The 15,025-nt window shown below is 29.4% G+C and overlaps 2 protein-coding genes across 2 annotated transcripts in view; one reads left to right on the forward strand and one right to left on the reverse strand.

Annotated features, from left to right (window-relative positions):
- LOC123271556 (putative uncharacterized protein DDB_G0279653) overlaps window positions 1-15,025 on the forward strand; it is a 214,510-nt gene that overhangs the window by 116,144 nt on the left and 83,341 nt on the right. The gene's annotated exons all lie outside the window — the stretch shown is intronic.
- Window positions 445-10,087, reverse strand: LOC123271562. The gene is made up of 5 exons (XM_044737934.1): window positions 9,917-10,087; window positions 9,370-9,738; window positions 4,963-5,023; window positions 3,049-3,628; window positions 445-1,234 (listed from the first exon to the last, which is right to left on the reverse strand). The coding sequence occupies exons 1-4, from the start codon at window positions 10,038-10,040 to the stop codon at window positions 3,538-3,540; spliced, it is 645 nt and encodes a 214-aa protein (XP_044593869.1). The 5' UTR covers window positions 10,041-10,087; the 3' UTR covers window positions 445-1,234; window positions 3,049-3,537.

The following is a 15,025-nucleotide window of genomic DNA, read 5'->3' on the forward strand; positions in this document are numbered from 1 at the left end:
TCCCGATTTTTGAAAATCTGAGATTTTTAGCGGGAAGTTAAAAAAAAAACAAGTAAATCGAAAGATTTTTTGCGGAGTTATAGCTATTTGTTTATAAGCGCTCAAGCGGAACCGCGTGTTTTTCCATTAAAAAATTAATATCTCGCAAACTATTAGTCGTAGATACATTGGATTAGGCTCATTTTGTTCCTTATTTTATTCTTTAAATTTTATACGCAGCATGTCTCGACTAATTTTGCATAGTTTCCGAGATATTTTAATCCAAAGCTACTTGCAAAATTGCTATTTTTTAAACAATTGAATTTCCTCGAATTTTTTTTTTTAAAGAATGATCTACATATTTTTCTGAGTATTTAAAAAAAAAAAAAAATCCAATTTACCCCATTTACATTAGAAGTCATAAACAAACGACCTAATATTTCCCTGCCGACTGGACTAACAGCTTAATCCATCGACTAATCGATTGAGATGTAGCCTCGCGATATGGTTTTTTAAATGTAATGAACAGATTTTCCGTTTTACCTCTGAGATCTTTTGTTTGATTGATGTAGAACCTTAAGACTCTGGCTACGCATGCAGATTTTCTACTATCTAAGAATGGCAGGACAAACACCGGTTGTGCGACTCCGACTCTTGACGTTTTAATATGATCTGTTATTTTGATTTTTGCTCCACCTTCCGAAAATACAATATTTTTTATTTTAATCAGCGATAATGTCTGGACTCTGTGAGCTGTCGCTAACGCAAGTAAAGACACTAACTTGAGAGTTATAAACTTCAAGTCTAGTGACTCCAGAGGCTCCAGTGTTTCTGCCCACTTAAGAACTGTCTCCGAACTCCAAATGACGTCATACTTAGGCTTTAGCGGACGCATTTTAAACACGCCTTTGAAGAAACGAGCTATTAACGGATCATTACCTAAATCTATTGAACTCAGAAGGTTGATTGCTTATCTCTCTGTATTTAACGTGCCATAAGCGGCTCCCTGTTCAAACCTTGCTGCTAAAAATTTTAGCACCGTCTTGATCTCTGGCTCCAGAGGTTCTAATTTAAATTTGTTGCAAAAATTCCACCATTTTTTTAATGCTAAATTATACTGTTGAATAGTCGAGTCCGTTAAAGAGGAAATTAGAATGTCCAGGGCTTCTTCTGGCAGTCCTCTTCGTTGATATGTTTCCCTGAGAGCTTCCCTGCAACCAGGGTAAGCTGCTCCGCCAATAGGTGTGTCAGCAACCTGCAGGGAGATAATAATAAATCAGATGATGGTGAAAATATCAACGGTTCGTCAGTTAGCATTGTTTTAAATAATGGGAACCAGGGTTGTGTTGGCCAAAAAGGCACAACTAGTATTCCCATTGTTTTGTCTAATTTAATTTTTTGTAAAGTTCTTGCGATGACCGAGAACGGAGGAAAGGCATAGAAAAAATGTTTTCTCCAATTAATTGTGAATGCATCTATGAATAACGCGTCTGGGTCTCTTTTCCACGAGCAAAATTTTGAAACTTTTGTATTATTTCTCGACGCGAACAGATCAATATCCGGTAATCCCCATCTGCTTACAATTTGATTAAAATAAGATCCAACCAGTTCCCACTCGGTGTCTATATTAGTCCTTCTGGACTCTCGGTCTGCATCAGTATTTTCTTTAGCGGGAGTGTAAGATGCAAACACCCAAATTCTCTTTTCTTCACACCAATTCCAGATATTTCTCGCTAATCTATTTAGCTCTGGATATTGCACTCCTCCCATTCGGTTAATGTAAGAAATTGCCGTAGTATTGTCGACTCTAAGGAAGATCTCATAATCTTCATATTCCCTAGCAAAACATTTGAGGACTAAAAACGCGGCGATGAGCTCTAGATGGTTAATATGGAGTTTTCGTTCCTGAATTGACCAGAACCCGTGTACAGTGACCTGGTTACAATGTGCACCCCATCCGGTAAGAGACGCGTCTGAGAAAATTTCAACTTTAAAATTATATAATCGGACTGGGTTCTTGGCACACGGAATTTTATTCAACCACCAATCTATATCATTATTTACGCACGAACTAACTATCATATTCTGATCGAAGTCCTGATTATTGATTATTAAGGCTTTCATTTTTTCTCTTTCTAAGATTTTTGTATGCAACATGCCATACGGAATCGCTGGGCAAGCTGCTACAAGCAAACCAATTAACCCTGCTAGTTCTCGAATTTGACATACCTTTTTTCTCGAGAACTCTTTAATAGCTTTTATTATCTTAATTCTTTTTTCCCACGGAAGCGATAATGTCATATCGACTGAATTTATTACAAATCCTAAATATATACAAGATTGTCGTGGACTTTGTGAGTTTTTTTCTTCATTGACAATGAAACCCAACCTATTAAGAGTCTCTCGAGTTATTGTTACATTCATCTGACAGTTCAACTCAGAACTTCCAATACATAATACGTCATCAAGGTATGCTGTCGATAATAGACCCCTGTTTCTAAGACAGAATAATACTGGCTTCATTATCTTTGTGAAAACGTGGGGGGCATCGCAAAGTCCAAAAGGTAAGCAAATAAACTCGAATAACTGACCCTTGAACTTAAAGCGCAAAAATTTTCTACTATTTTTGCCTATTGGAACTAAGAAATATGCGTCCTTGATATCAAGACTACATAAAAAATCATCTTTACTGATAAGTCTCAACGCTGATCGCAAATCCTCCATTTTAAAATGATGTGTTTTAATAAATTGATTCAATACCTTAAGGTTCAAAATAAATCTTTTTGAGCCATTTGGTTTTGGGACTAAAAAGAACGGAGATAGAAATTGATTTTCTACTGGCCTGCACCGGACTATGGCGCCAGAAGACAACAATTTTTCTATCTCTATCTCCATGAACCTTTTATCGTCCGTAGATAATATTACCTCTTTAGAATAGCTTAATGCTAACGGTGGGTTTGTGGAAAACGGAATTTCGTAACCGTTTATACATTTTAAAATAAAACCATCCTTAGTAATCTTTTTCCATTCGTGAAAAAATTTACTGAGACGCCCGGCTACCAAACTCACCTCATCATTTATTTTTTCTTGTCGCCCTGTGATAACCGACTGGACCTCAACTGTTGCGACGAGCTACTGGATGTCTTCTTGCTGGTGTATTGTCCGGCTTTGGGGTAGTTCGTTTGAGAGAATTTCTGGCCTTGATGCTGAGTCCCCATTCTCGCATACTGGCCCCGCCAGTTTAAAGGCCTCCCAGAGGCTAGTTTCTGAGCTGGTTTCTTTGCGACAAACGAGGATGTTGCTGCTGATGGAGTTTTCAGTTCTCTACCAATTTTTTCCACCGATTTTGCTGTCTTTATTTTCTCTGATAGTGTTTCTCCGTAGAGTAAGGTGCCTGGCTTTGTTTTTTTGTGAAAGCTCCTTCATTGGCTTGGTGAGAACTGGCGCAATAAAAGATTTCCTGGCAGAAGACACTTGAAAGTGCAGTTATGACAGTAATTTTTCTCCATCTGACAATTTCTCTAACAATTGGAGTTGATCAACTAGTTCCTCCTCATCCTATAGGATCATCGTAATGGCCTCTCCCAAGGCTGATAAAGCTGAACCTACTAGGTTCTGCTCTGCAACGAAAAGCTGATCTCTTTTCGTTATGACCCAAATTTTACTTTTTGTATTTGAGTATTTTAGTTTATTTTTTATTAATTACTTAAAAATTAATAGAAACAATTATTGTTATTAGTGCGGCGATTATTATTTAATTATTGTATTTATTTAGTTAATAATTTTATATTATTGTTACCGAAGGTATGATTAAAATTAAGAAATTAAGCGTGTGAGAAATTATTACGAAGCCGAGCAAATTAATTGTAAAAGAAATTAAAAGACTGGGAAAATTATTCTAAGTTCCGAACAAGATTTAGTATGGGAAAGCGATGAATGGATATAAAATGAAAGAAATTACGATTATTATTTTGTAAGAAATAATTTAAGTAAGCGAAGATTTTATAAGTCCCGAGGACAATTTAGTATGGAAAATCAACGAATGGATATATAATGAAGGAAATTGCGATTAAAATAATAAAGAATTGAGTTTCGAAAATAAAAACTTAGAATTTGGCGAGACGAATGGATAGAAAATGAAGGAAATTACGATTAAAATAATAAATAATTATTTTTGAATGCTAGTTCGAGGACACCGGACAGGTGTCTAAAACAACCATTCCGGTTCGTTACAAGAGAGTTGGGGGAAAAATGATAAACGCCAAAATTTGGCTCGATAAGTAAGCAATTCTTTCTCGGGAGAATTACTCGAGCGAATATTCTTCACCAAGTAATTCTAGAGGATGATACTCTACCTGGAGTCTGACCAAGGCCCAGGTAAGTATCGTGAACCGACCGGATGAAAGTGCTACTCCCCGTGTCGAAGCCTTCAGCTGAGGTACGGTAGGTGATCATAAGCCGTGTAGGTGGGAGCGAGGAGGATACTCTCCACTTGCTCTCGGGGTAGAGTTTAGGACCCCACAGGGATGACGGCTAGTCGCCCTGAGGGGATAAGGGGGTGTTACTGGGAAACTAGTTAGTATTTTGTAGACCGCGTTTTTTTTAGTTTCAACCGTGAATACCGTTGTGTATGTTTGAATAGAAAGCTTCTATTGTATTAGTGTATATTGCTTATATTGTTTCTTGATTTTGAACCGCGTTAATGATTTTGAACCGCGAATATGTGTGAAAAGAGTGTTCTAATGTATTGTTTATATTGTTTAATTTGATTATATTGTTTATATCGTTTATTAACATGATCAGGCCAATAAAGAGGTTTCCTTTTTCTTTGATTTATTTAAAATGAAGTGTTTTGTTTATATTTTGTTATTGATAATGTGATCCCCGTTTATGACCCTGGACTCCGGCGAGCAAATTTCGAGCCGGGGACAAATTAGTTATTGATATTTAATTATATTTTGAAAACGTGGACGTTACATCGTTCCTGCCTCGTTCAACGTAGACACAATTTCCTCATTTAGCTCAGGAGCCTCGAGACGTACGTCCCGAGTCGAAATTTCAGGTCTGTTTTAATCGTATTTTGTGGGAAGTCTGTTTCAGAAAATTTTTACGATTAAAACAGATCTGCAACTCTTGGTTACTCTATAGGCGCAGGTCTGTTTTTATCGTAATCATGGGAGTTTTGCCCCATTCTGACGCAGTTACGATCAAACCAGGCCCGAAATAATAATAATGTAAAATATAATAATAATAGTAATAATAATAATATATTTAAAAATACCTAGCGACTCGGGTTCGAATCCCACTGTGGTCATATATTTTTTTTTTTTTATAATTTTTTATTTAAATAGCATAACATTATTCATAATTGCTAATAATAATAATAATAATAATAATAATAATAATAATTATTATTATTATTATTATTATTATTATTATTATTATTATTATTATCAGTTGTATTATGTATTAATCATAATTATATAATGCTTCATTAAAATTAATGTTGATAAATACATAATATAAAAAAAAATAATCATGTTATTTGTGATTCAAAATCAGGATTAAGAAGCAAAATTTTTATTTTTCTTTTACTCTGGATTGTAGATGAATGTAGGATGTTGTGGGTTCAAGGGCAGGAGAAGAGACTTTTATTCGCTTTGTAGAGATATAATCACGGTACATATTAGGTTATATATTACACATATGCTTAATTAACTTATTAAATTTAACTTATTAATTTAACTTATTAAAAATTTTCGCCCTACCCGAGATTCGAACCTACAACCTAACGCTCGCCAGACTATCGCTTACGCACTACGCTACGGCCAACATATCAATGTTTTGTTTGAGGTGGGTTATAAGTTAGCCTGCATCTGTTAAATAACAATTTTTTTTACCACTTGTTATGAAAATTAAGGAACCTTTTTTTTTTTAAATCATTATTTATCTGGGTCTTTGATATTAAAAAAGATCGATTATTATTTAAATTTTCATTGTTTATTTAATAAACAATTTTTTATAAGCAAATGAATTATCTCTTTGTATTTTGTTTCTTTTTCTACTTAAAAAAACAAAAACAACCATGTATTATTAAAAAAAAAATTACTTATATTTTTTATTTAAACTTTCAATTTTCTATTTAGTCTAGTCAACAAGTGCTTTTTAGGTCAAAATTTTTTCGCCTTTTCCGAAAATTATAATTGAGGTGTCATTCGATTCGGAATGGCATGTAAATAGTTTTTGAGAAAATGTTAAGCCCGCTCGCAAAAATTGCAATAGTTATAAACAATTAGGTAAACAAAAAAAAGGGGTTTGATTTTTTGTCAATATCTCAAAAACTATTTAGGATAATTCGAATTTGAAAAAAGATTAAAAAAGAGGAGGAAATTTCATAAAAAAAATCTTGACTCCCGGAATTGTAGGACCAATATTTACAATTTTCCCAGAGGGTTGAAAATATGCTCGAAAACGGATACTTCGACTTGCGTAAGCCACGCCCTCTTCGGACCTTTAATGAATAAATATTATTTAAACTTATTAAATATGAAAATTAAAAATTAAAAAAATTCAGGCGCCTGCAGGATAGACCAATGAACAATAATCCGTGGTCAAAAAATTTTTATCGTGATTTTTCAATAAGTTATCCATTAATTAATTAACAATTTTTTGTCGCACAAACATTAATATTGCAAGTGCGATAATGGTTAAACTATTAATCTGAGAATTTTTTCCTTTCGTGGAGCTATTTTTCAAAGGTCTTAAAATAGATTCCCGTTAGAAAAATTAAAAAATTGTTAATTTTCGATTTGCTATTAACAATTTACTGAGGGGAAAAATTATAAAGCTTTATTTAAACATTGAAAAAAAATTTTTTTTTTATAATATTATTATTGATCCGTTTTCTTATGATCAGAAGCTACTTAAAAATGATTTTTAATCATTTTTATTTCCTATTGTTTGAAAAATTGTTATAAACAAATGCGTTGTTTATAAGATAATTTAAAATTTTTTTTTGATAACATAATCTTTGATGATAATTAGGATTAAAAAAAAAAACCGTTTCTTAAAAAAATTTTTTTATTGCTTAAAAACGCATTTGTTAAATAACAATTTTTTTTCACCACTTATTATGAAAATTAAGGAACCATTTTTGTTTTAAAAATCATTATTTATCTTGGTCTTTGATATTTAAAAAAAAAAAATTCGGTTATTATTTCAATTTTCATTGTTTATTAAATAAACAATTTGTTATAAACAAATTAATTATCTCTTGATATTTTTTTTCTTTTTCTACTTAAAAAAACAAAAACAACCATGGATTATTTAAAAAAGAAAAAAATGTATTTATATTTTTTATTGAACTTTTAATTTTCTGTTATCTTTAATTTCACCACTCTGACCTGGTTGTTTATGTTTAATTTTATTATAACTTTTTAACTAATGAAGATACAAAGAAAAAATTTAAGACTTATTTATTCTTTATTAATTAAACAACAAATTAAGCCAAAATTTGAAGCTCTGACTCAATTATTTATTTAATTTATATCATTTGTTGATAAAAAAAAAACTTAAAGAAAATGTTTTTTTCTACTTTTATGTCTAAATATCTTATAAGGTAAAAGCCCCAATAGATGATCACGTACCAGTATATGATCACTCCATGTATTTATATATCTATTATATATATTCCCAAATATAGGTATACAAATACATGGAGTGATCATATACTGGTACATGATCATATATTGGGGCTTTTACCTTAAACTAATTTAACTATCAACTGTAAAATATAATTTAAAAAATACCTTATATTATTTGTGAACAATATTTTATAAATAAACTTACTAAAATTAAATAAAATTTTTAATTAATTTTTAGTTACTAAGATGCTTAGGCTAATAAACTTGGAGAAAAAATTTTTTTCTACCTTATTTTTATTCATAATTGAAAAAATAACCGAGCAAAACTAAAATGTATAAGCTGAAATTGTTGATAAATATCCGTTGAATAAAAAGTTACATAAGTTGTAAGTTGATAGTTAAATTTTTTTATAAGATATTTAGACATAACAGTAGAAAAAAACATTTTCTGAAAGATTTTTTTTATCAACAAATGGTATAAATTAAATAAATAATTGAGTCAGAGCTTCAAATTTTCGCTTAATTTGTTGTTTAATTAATAAAGAATAAATAAGTCTCCAATTTTTTCTTTGTATCTTCATTAGTTAAAAAGTTATAATAAAATTAAACATAAACAACCAGGTCAGAGTGGTGAAATTAAAAATAACAGAAAATTGAAAGTTCAATAAAAAATATAAATAAATTTTTTTTTTTTTAAAATAATCCATGGTTGTTTTTGTTTTTTTAAGTATGTGGGGGTCATATTTTCCACCCACTCCTGGGTAATTTAATTATTATTATTTATCATTATTTATTATTATTATTACTAAATTGTTTATAATTATTTAATTATTATTATTTATCATTATTAATATTATTTCATTAGTGTTATTATATTATTTAATTAGTATCATTTATGTTTATTAATATTATTTCATTATTATTATTATCATATAATTATTTCGTTAATTATTATTATTATTCATTAGTAATAGTTAATTAATATAGTTATTATTTAAGTTGTAGATTTTCTACAACGCTATTAAGGTATTTTGTTAGAAAAGTTTCAGTTGTGTCGCATCACCATAAATTATACCGGATTATAATTTACTTGGTGATGCCAAACAACTGATAGAGTCTTGTCTGCTACAAGAACACTTTGAGAAATTCAGTTTGACCGAGTGACCCCTAAGCTTCATACCGCATTTTTAGCAACCTCGTACACGCGTGTAAATTTAAGTTCTTTAAATAAAGTATTGTAAGAATATCTCCGTACACTTCACTTAAATAATCAACGCCCTTACTTTCCAAAAGTAGAAAAAGAAAAAAAATACCAAGAGATAATTAATTTGTTTATAACAAATTGTTCATTAAATAAACAATGAAAATTGAAATAATAATCGATTTTTTTTTTTTTTTTAATATCAAAGACCAAGATAAATAACATTATCAATTATTTTCTATTCACGTATATATTATTGACAATATTAGTAATAACAAAAATAATTCGAATTTTCGCGGCTATGAAAAACAAGATGTCGGTGGTATAATAATAATAATGAATAAGTTGTTAAAAAATAATAATAATCGTACATCTTTTAATAACCTTTACGATCAAAATGGTACTGCTCAGGTCTGGTTTGATCGTATTTATTTTCCGACACCGTCATCTACGCTCAAAACAGGCCTCGTTTTAGGCGGTAAATGAGACTTCAATGGGTTTGGAAACTTTTACGATGAAAACAGACCTGAGATTTCGACTCGGGGTTACCGTTGAGTGGATATTTATCTTTCAACTCTTTCTTCGTGTCCTCGGGCAATCCCTCTGTAAGCCATGTTGACCATCTTGGAACTAGGCTTGGGTGCACGTTGACTACCTTCTTTTTTGGGTTAGTCGGGTCTTCACCTAATACGCCCTCCAACTCTTCATCAAGTTTTGTCACTTCGCTTGTGGACTCCACTTGTTTTGTATAATCAACCACTGGCGTGACAGTTTTTGTAGGATCTGATACAGCTTCCTCAGTTTGCTGAGGATCTGATTTCTCTGACTCCTCAACGGGGTTAGTAAGACCTGTATTGACCGTAGCATGATCTTTTGGATTGTTAGGGACATTTTCTTTATTGGAATGACCATCATCTGTAAAAATCAAGATGAATGTCAATGGCACTAGTGATTATTGCCTCCTTCGTGCAAAGTTTACTGGCCCTGATCGCACGTCAAAGTCTCATTAATAGCGAATACATGACGCCGAAAGAAAATCATACTGATAACAATAATAAATGAATAATTACTAATTATTAATAAATTAGTTTACCTTTTTTAGATGTTACATTTTGAAGATCTAAAAATAATTCCATCATTTTTTCTAACCTACGCAGCCTCTTATTTGTGTCGTCCTCTCGATCATTAGATCTGCTTCGTTTTTTACTTTTAGTCATTTTCTTGTTGTAGCTAGATTTTAAAATTATAAATTTTCTTGGATCTTTATTATACTTAAACACTTAATTAATTTTTATAATTAATAAAATTTCTGAACATGTGGCTTTGTCTAGCACAAAGAACGTTATATGAAGATTCACCGGTGGAGGGCGGGTCGAGAGCCCGCGTAAATTCTAAGTTACTCTGAAAATTGTGGTTGAAATCTGAGGGAAAGTAGCGGTACTACATTGTAATCTCGAAGAACGAGACTTGAAATATAATAATAAATTTTAACCATCTGGAAAAGAAGTTTCTCTTCTATTTGTCACTCTAACTACTATTTTTTCTTTTAGCCTAAGTACACAAGATGTTAAAGATACTTTTCCCTTATCCTTTTACATAAGGTCCTATTTATTCTATTTTTATGGCTTTCCTTTGAAATAAATGTGAAACTAAAATTTAATTTTTTTTAAAGTATTTTTCTGGGAAAAATATCTTAGTCCTGTGTATGTCTTCACTTTAATGACCCTGGCGTCACTAAAGCGATAATTTTAAGTACTATTTAATGTATAAAAATGTTATATTTTATTTCTAGGGTCACTCGAACAAAATTATGGTCATTGAACTATAATTTATATTTAAATGCTTTTAATGTTTCTCAGGACGTAACAAATGTGTGCAATCTAGCTCAAAGAGTTTTAAACCAATCATTTTGCGATATGGCTTATAATTTTCTTTATACAATTACCTTGAATCTGAAGCTCAATCGAAAGCGATATTTTTATTTAAACTATTTTTTTTTTAATAAACAATGTTTGAAAAATTAGTAAAAATCACGAATTAATTTCACAGCCCTCTAAAAAATGCAAATTTTTACTTTTTTTTTTTAAATTGAGGTTCATATGGAAGATACACATATAAATAAAGTAATTTTTCTGTGCCATTGATTTCAAATAAAAATTGTGGCTTCCATACTGCACACAGACTGCTAAGTCGGATGACAACCTACGATGTGTATCAGCTGATATCTCCGCTATTTGTTAACTTATATTGTTGTTTAATACGAAAAAATACTCATAAATATATGTATAAAATAATCTGATAGTTTCCATAAATAATATTAATTTTTTATACCTTAAAAAAATTAATGAAAATCAGCATGAAAACGGCATTCTACACGTATTTCCCCCCTTAAAAAAATAGTAAGCATAGAATTCTATTTTTTGATATACTTGGAGTATACTTATGATATTCAACTTTAATTATAAAACGCAGATATACTTTTAGTCTATATAAAATGTTTATAACTCAAAATACACCAAGTTATAACCCGAGTCGAAATCTCAGGTCTGTTTTCATCGTAAAAGTTTCCAAACCCATTGAAGTCTCATTTACCGCCTAAAACGAGGCCTGTTTTGAGCATAGATGAGGGTGTCGGAAAATAAATACGATCAAACCAGACCTGAGCAGTACCATTTTGATCGTAAAGGTTATTAAAAATGTACGATTATTATTATTTTTTAACAACTTATTCATTATTATTATTATACCACCGACATCTTGTTTTTCATAGCAGCGAAAATTCGAATTATTTTTGTTATTACTAATATTGTCAATATATACGTGAATAGAAAATAATTGATAATGTTATTTGTCTTGGTCTTTGATATTAAAAAAAAAAATTCGATTATTATTTAAATTTTCATTGTTTGTTTAATAAACAATTTGTTATAAACAAATTAACTATCTCTTGATATTTTTTTTTTTTTCTGTTGAAAAAAACAAAAACAACCATGTATTATTTAAAAAAAAAAAATTTATTTATATTTTTTATTGAACTTTTAATTTTCTGTTATCTTTAATTTCACCACTCTTACCTGGTTTTTTATGTTTAATTTTATTATGACTTTTTAACTAATGAAGATACAAAAAAAAAATCAGAAACTTATTTATTCTTTATTAATTAAACAAAAAATTAAGCGAAAATTTGAAGCTCTGACTCAATTTTTTATTTAATTTATACCATTTGTTGATAAAAAAAATCTTTCAGAAAATGTTTTTTTCTACGTTTATGTCTAAATATCTTATAAACAAATTGCACGCCTCATAGCGCGAAGCGCGTGAGGTTGTGCTTTATACTCGACTCGTCAAGGTCAAGCAATTTTGTGATCTTTAAATGTCTCTATCACAACCATATTACACTTATACAATAATATAAGTAGATGTACACGGAGAAAACACTTAAATTAAACCATCTTTTACTTTCTAAAATCATTTCATGTAGCTATTTTGAATAAAAAAACGTTTTGAAAACAATTTTACGCGGACGTCCGGATGTCACCCCATTTTGGATGTACCAATGATTACTCCCGAACAAATTGATATTTCAAGACCGGACTTTTTTTAATAGTTTACGAATGCGATGAACTGGGTCCGTATTTCATATCAGTAGCCTAGTTTACGTATTTTTTTTTAAAATTGAATTTTTATTAAAATTTATTACGATATAACCGTACAAAGACAAACGAATTTTTCTTATTTATCACGTGAAAACTATGGCGCCACTTGATAAAGCTAGATTTTTTTAAACTGCGTGCGCATATAACAAGAAAAAAGGGCGTTGATATTTAAAAAAAAAAAAAAATACTCTGTAAGAAATTACTTAATTATAATTTTCTTTTTTTTTATCAGTTACAGAATTTATTTTTTCTTAAAAAATGAATGAGCGTTATGAGGCGAGCACTTTTGGATTTTCCAAACTTTTTAACTATCAACTTACAACTTATGTGACTTTTTATTTAACGAATATTCATCAACGATTTTAGCTTATAAATTTTAGTTTTGCTCGGTTATTTTTTCAATTATGAATAAAAATAAGGTAGAAAAAAATTTTTTCTCCAAGTTTATTAGCCTAAGCATCTTAGTAACTAAAAATTAATTAAAAATGTTATTTAATTTAAGTAAGTATATTTTTATGTCTAAATATCTTATAAACTACTTTAACTATCAACTGTAAAATATAATTTAAAAAATACCTTATATTATTTATGAACAATATTTTATATATAAATTTATATATCTATTTCTATAGAAAAAAACATTTTCTTGAAGATTTTTTTTATCAACAAATGGTATAAATTAAATAAATAATTGAGTCAGAGCTTCAAATTTTGGCTTAATTTGTAGTTTAATTAATAAAGAATAAATAAGTCTCAAATTTTTTTCTTTGTATCTTCATTAGTTAAAAAGTTATAATAAAATTAAACATAAACAACCAGGTCAAAGTGGTGAAATTAAAGATAACAGGAAATTAAAAGTTCAATAAAAAATATAAATACATTTTTTTCTTTTTTAAATAATCCATGGTTGTTTTTGTTTTTTTAAGTAGAAAAAGAAAAAAAATACCAAGAGATAATTAATTTGTTTATAACAAACTGTTTATTAAATAAACAATGAAAATTGAAATAATAATCGAATTTTTTTTTTTTTAATATCAAAGACCAAAATAAATAATGATTTTTAAAACAAAAATGGTTCCTTAATTTTCATAATAAGTGGTGAAAAAAAATTGTTATTTAACAAATGCGTTTTTAAGCAATAAAAAAATTTTTTTAAGAAACGGTTTTTTTTTTTTTTTAATTCTAATTATCAACAAAGATTATGTTATCAAAAAAAAATTTTTAATTTTCTTATAAACAACGCATTTGTTTATAACAATTTTTCAAACAATAGGAGAGAAAAATTATTAAAAATTATTTTTAAGTAGCTTCTGATCATAAGAAAACGGATCAATAATAATATTATAAAAAAAAAAATTTTTTTTAATGTTTAATAAAGCTTTATAATTTTTCCCCTCAGTAAATTGTTAATAACAAAACGAAAATTAACAATTTTTGAATTTTTCTAACGGGAATCTATTCTAACAAGGGGAGGATACGACCTTGGGGAAACCGATTTTGATAATCTTTGACGTAGTGGTAGTACACTATGTGGGTATACTACCTCTGAAATACTAAAGTGCAATACTCAAAAATGGCTGAGAAAAACGCACTCAAAGTTTACCCAGCACTATAATATATTAATAGGTAAATAATTGATACATTAAATTATTCTTTAATAAAAAATTTTTCAATTTTAAACTTCATTTCTATAAATTATCTGCGGTGGTACAAACAAATAATAAGTCGAAAATTAAATGGAAAATTATACATTTTTTTAATTAATTAAAGCAATATTTTATAATTACGTATTATGAGATATTATTACATGATCCTGAGTGATACTTATGATAAAAACATTCAAAACAAAAAGTTTTTCTACACCAAGAACAACAAATAAATGCTACTTTTTTACAATGACACGGTATTTTTAAACGGTCTAATGAGAAACACCCATCATTGACATTAGTAAAAAAATTTCTTGTGTCACAAAGCCCGCTGGCGAACCAGGCATATTCCATCATGTCTCGAAATATTGGCGCTGACAATTGGTGATGAATAATCGAATGAATTTTTATGCAATCCTCTCGGGAATGAATTTCATAATTCTTGTCTAGAAGTTCAGCGGTACTTTGCAATCGTTTGATAAAATTTTTCACTTGTCTATAGAAATAGACATCACATGGTTGAACTAACGGAGTACATTTTGGAGGTATAACTTTAAATGTGCATGTAGGCATTTTTTTATCATCCTGAAATATTTCATCATATAATTCTGTCTTCACTTGTCCTGTCCACGAGTCAATAATTAAAAGAAATTTATTTTTTTGAACATATGGCATTAAACATTTCTCTAGAAAATTTTTATAGAGAGTAGTTATCAGTTTTCCTGATTTTGATGATGTGACAATAACATTTTTGTATTTTTTTAAATATTCTCCTACGTTTTTCTTTATTCTTGGCCCATAATCACCTGTAGGCTCTTGCAAACAAATAAAAACATGTGGTAGTAATTTTCCAGATAATGTTATGCTATATTGTGCAGTATATGAGTGTGACTCCTTGGT

Source organism: Cotesia glomerata, linkage group LG9, assembly GCF_020080835.1.
Source record: "Cotesia glomerata isolate CgM1 linkage group LG9, MPM_Cglom_v2.3, whole genome shotgun sequence".
Taxonomy (NCBI): domain Eukaryota; kingdom Metazoa; phylum Arthropoda; class Insecta; order Hymenoptera; family Braconidae; genus Cotesia; species Cotesia glomerata.